Source organism: Pinus tabuliformis, chromosome 1_1 (assembly GCF_031772625.1).
Source record: "Pinus tabuliformis cultivar Carrire ecotype Pingquan chromosome 1_1, CPIR1, whole genome shotgun sequence".
Taxonomy (NCBI): Eukaryota; Viridiplantae; Streptophyta; class Pinopsida; order Pinales; family Pinaceae; genus Pinus; species Pinus tabuliformis.
Genome location: NC_142297.1, coordinates 500,354,778 through 500,358,836, shown reverse-complemented (window position 1 = coordinate 500,358,836; position 4,059 = coordinate 500,354,778). Strand labels below are relative to the sequence as shown.

The window sequence follows — 4,059 nt, the reverse complement described above, 5'->3', positions numbered from 1 at the left end:
TTACAAATGAATTCAACAAAAAACACTCCAATGAATATGAATTTGATTGTTTTTTTTTAATGTTAAATATAAATAATATTGTAACTAAAATTATTGTATAGAACATGTGTGTTTAATTATTTTTTTAAATAATTATTTATTCATTTTAATTTCTAGGTAATAATCCATTAAAAATATATATATTTTTTAATATTTAAAAATTAAATTATATTTATAAAACATAAAAAACATTTTATTCGATTAAAAAAACCAAAAGTTAATGTATATTTTTCACATTAAAATTTTAAATTTATATTTCAACTTGTAAAAACTATATATATATAATTCCTTACTTTATTTTGCATGACACTTTTCATCCAGACTTATTACGCCTGACACACGGTATAAATGATAATCAAGCTTGTCTGTTTTAATAAATTAAAACGGAATACAACGAATGGATCATATATTTTGTAACCCTCTCTAACACATATACTTCATTGTCTTAGTTTCTTTCCACTACTTACATCAGAAGAGTCCCGTGATATTCTTTTCATCTTCAGACCATCCACCTTGTTGCATCCATCTAACCGCACCTGGTTCAAAGAACCCAACGTGTCAACACCCGGCATCTCCTCTATCTTGTCACACCCGCTGATGTCCAGGAGTCGAAGCTGTGCAAGTCCTGAAAGCCCTATTATTTCCTTCAATGCACGACATTCCTGCAGGTCCAGAGATATTAGTGCTGTTGGCAATGCTCTCACCACCACTAGTTCATGACAATAGCTGACATTGAGGCGTTGAAGGTTGGGGCATACCCCTTTGCAAAATGATAGCTCCTTTAGTCTCGTCCCCTGTAGGTCCATCTGTCTGAGTCCAATCATGCAGGTCTTGTCAATAGATGAATCCCGCAGATTAAATGGCACTTCAAGTAGCGGACAACCTCTGACTTTCAAAATTTCAAGATTGTTCAACTGCATGACAGCTGCTGGTAAATACTCTATGGGTGCATAATGTATGATCAGGGTTGTTAAATGTGTCAATTCTCCAACCGACTCGGGCAGTTGTCTCAATTTGTTGCAGAAATGGAGTGTCAATTCTCTCAAGCTCCTTAGTCCACCCAGCGGCAACATTTCTAAGGAAGGGCATTGTAATCTCAGAATTTCCAAGTTACCTAGGTTTCCAATGGCAATCGGCAATTCTATTATGCTGGTATGCTTCAAATTTAATTCTTTCAGGTACCGCTGAACTGTAACTTGGAGAGGCAATGTTTCCATTCTCCGACAATTTGAAAGGTCTAAAGTTTCAAGCGTCCTGATATTTCCAAATGTTATGCTTGAGAATGTCAAGCTAGAGCAGCCTGCTAAAGAGAGATATTGAAGTCTACTTAAATTCCCGAAGGAGTCTGGAAGATTTTCCAGCCTCAAACAGCCATTCAAGTTAATATACTGCAGGTTTGCTAGATTCCCCAAAGAAGATGGCAACGTCTGCAAATTCCTACACCAGGACAAGTCCATCTTTTCCAGGTGTCTCAACTGCCCTGTGGACTCTGGAACCCGTAAAAGCCTGGTAGAGCTAATATTCAATTCCCTTAACTGTATAGGTATAGGTGCCTGCAGTGCAATGTACTCTCAAATGTAATTATTTCAAATTTTAAAACCATGACCTGCCCATACCAATTGTAAAGTAAGAACAAACAAACACGAACTTCTTTTTAAAAGAAACTAGGTGGATTCGCACGTACCTCACTTTCATCCTGCCACAATGTTTCCAGTTCAGCCCCGGTTACTTCTAAAACTCTCAGTTTCTTTCTGGGAATCCAGACAGGCAGGGACGTGTACGGATACATATCCCAACGGAGCCATACAAGATCGGAGTTGCTCAGCCCTCTGGATATGCTTCCCAAACAATCGCCTTTAGCTCTCAGCAGCTGCAGCCGACGCATATCCAGCAAGCTCTCGTCACGTGTGGAACGATTGCCTATATCGACGAAGCGATTGCCGAAAACAGAACCGATGAAACGATTGGTCATATCAACCACGGCATTGCATAATGTGAAATTAATGAAACGATTACCCAGCTCCACAGGGCCTTCCAACGATTGCCCAGATCTTTGAGCCATGTGAATTCCACGGACCTAAATTGTTTTCTTAAAAATGTTAGAAACAACAATGAAATCTTTGCAAAGTTTAATTATTGACAACCTGAAAAAAAAAACATTTTTTTTTAGCACACATTCCAGAACACTAAATAATGTCAAGCAGAGCTTCAAATACTTACGGATGATTGCTGGGATACTTCATCGGGGATGCTGTCAACGGGGCGCCAAAGACGGCGCATAGGCTCGTACTCTGCCAAATCTCTGCCCATGTCTTTAAGATGATCGTGCATTCTTATGTGGTTGTCGCTGTCGACCTCGACAAGAGACTTGTTTTCTAGATTTCGAAATGCCAAAAGACCTTTCCAACCAGATCCATTCCATAGCCTTATGGCCTTGTCCCTGTCTTCTCCTATGAAGAAACAGGCAATGTCCAGGAAGATCTGTTGTTCTTCAGACTCGAGAGAGTCGTAACTAATTCGAAGCGTGCTTTGTATTTCATTGGGGAGTATGCGTTGAATTTGACGCAGTCGGGCTTCCCAGTAAATTAAATCGGGCTTTCCATTCAGAAGTGCCCCAATCACCCTCAATGATAAAGGCAATCCACCACAGGCTTCTGAAAAGTCGTCTACCATAGATTCAAAACCTGGAAGCGGATATGGTTGCTCGAAAGCATACAAACAGAAGAGCTCTCTCGAGTGTTGTTCACTAAGACCGCTTAACTTATAAATTGATTCGTCTCCGACTCCTAATATTGCGAAAACGCCCTTATCTCGAGATGTAATTAATATAAAGCTACCTGAGTGAAGATTGTCTGGCAAAAGTGCATGAACCTGATGTGCGTCATCTACATCATCTAAAACAAGAAGGCCACACACAGATGAGAGATACCTTTTAAGCATCTCTAAACCTTCATAGATATTTTCTATTTGAAAATCATAATCTTGCATATCCTTAAGACATCTCTCCTGCAATGAAGTTAGAGAGCCCCTGGCTGCATTTTCTCTCACATCAGATAGAAAGCAGGATTTATTGTATTTTGAACTCATCCTATTGAAGAGTTCTCTGGCCAGGGTTGTCTTTCCTACGCCACCACTCCCAACGATCCCTACAACGCTAGGTTTTCCAGGCTCATTCCGCTGCAATAAAACTTTATTTTCAAAATCTCTCACTTTTTCATCCAACCCAGTTGGATATTTGGCTACATCCAGTGGTCTTTTTACCTTTCTCGAGACAGAATATACTACTTTATCAATCAATTCCCCTTCGTCTCTGGTAATTAGCAAGAAAATAAATACTAGTGAGAAACAAACGTCTATGTACAAGTATCCAACATAATAAAGTAAAACGATGCAGGGAAGTTTGAGTTCTCACCCATTAAACGCGTCTAGCTCAAAACCTGACAAAAATGAAACATGAGAAAGGAAGTTTCTCCAATGTTCAATGGTGTTAGACTCATATCTCAGTCTCATACCATGAGTTTGAGGGTCGTATACTTTCTTCTCTTCGAGATTGCGCAGGGCTTGAGCAAACACTCCATCGCCGTCCCGCGTCGATCGAAGCTCAGCAGGTGTCACATGGTGGAAGATGAGAATGACGGTAGCCATCGACTCCACTATCAGGAGGAGCTCATTGAGACATCGTATCGATTCCGCGTATCGCGGGGAGAAAATGGGTACGAAGACGTAGGCCTTTCGAATCGCGCTTCTTGCCCGCAGTTTCAAGAGGCCGTCCGAATCGCACATCTCCCGATTGCCCAGCAAGACGCTGAATCCGTGGGCCTTAAGTCTACGGTAAAGATGAGAAACGAAGATAGGATTATCATCGGAGCAGTTAATGAAGACATCGTAATCGGGTGCAGGGGTGGAGGCGGAAGATGAAGCCATTAGAGATTGGATACAGCGGTGAAACAAGATGATGAAGATGGACGGTAGTGCAGACTGAGCAGAGCGAGGGAGGGGTATTTGTGCCTGTTGCGTTGA

At 40.8% G+C, this 4,059-nt stretch overlaps 2 protein-coding genes across 2 annotated transcripts; both read right to left on the bottom strand.

Moving 5' to 3' along the window:
* Nucleotides 1-384: 384 nt before the first annotated feature.
* LOC149213961 (disease resistance-like protein DSC1) lies at nucleotides 385-3,275 on the bottom strand. Its single transcript, XM_089392168.1, has 3 exons — nucleotides 2,260-3,275; nucleotides 1,724-2,116; nucleotides 385-1,592 (listed from the first exon to the last, which is right to left on the bottom strand). The coding sequence occupies exons 1-3, from the start codon at nucleotides 3,124-3,126 to the stop codon at nucleotides 477-479; spliced, it is 2,376 nt and encodes a 791-aa protein (XP_089248294.1). The 5' UTR covers nucleotides 3,127-3,275; the 3' UTR covers nucleotides 385-476.
* Nucleotides 3,276-3,327: 52 nt separating this feature from the next.
* Nucleotides 3,328-4,059, bottom strand: LOC149213960 (TIR domain-containing protein-like; the record flags this gene model as incomplete). The annotated part of the gene is made up of 1 exon (XM_089392169.1): nucleotides 3,328-4,059. A coding segment is annotated over one exon (612 nt), but the record flags the coding sequence as incomplete, so codon positions are not given.

Coding starts and splice junctions, on each gene's coding strand:
- LOC149213961 (XM_089392168.1), bottom strand. CDS start 3,126: ATGAGTTCAAAATACAATAAATCCTGCTTTCTATCTGATGTGAGAGAA. Junction 2,117..2,259: donor AAGTATCCCAGCAATCATCC/GTAAGTATTTGA, acceptor AAAACAATTTAG/GTCCGTGGAATTCACATGGC. Junction 1,593..1,723: donor TGTGGCAGGATGAAAGTGAG/GTACGTGCGAAT, acceptor ATTGCACTGCAG/GCACCTATACCTATACAGTT.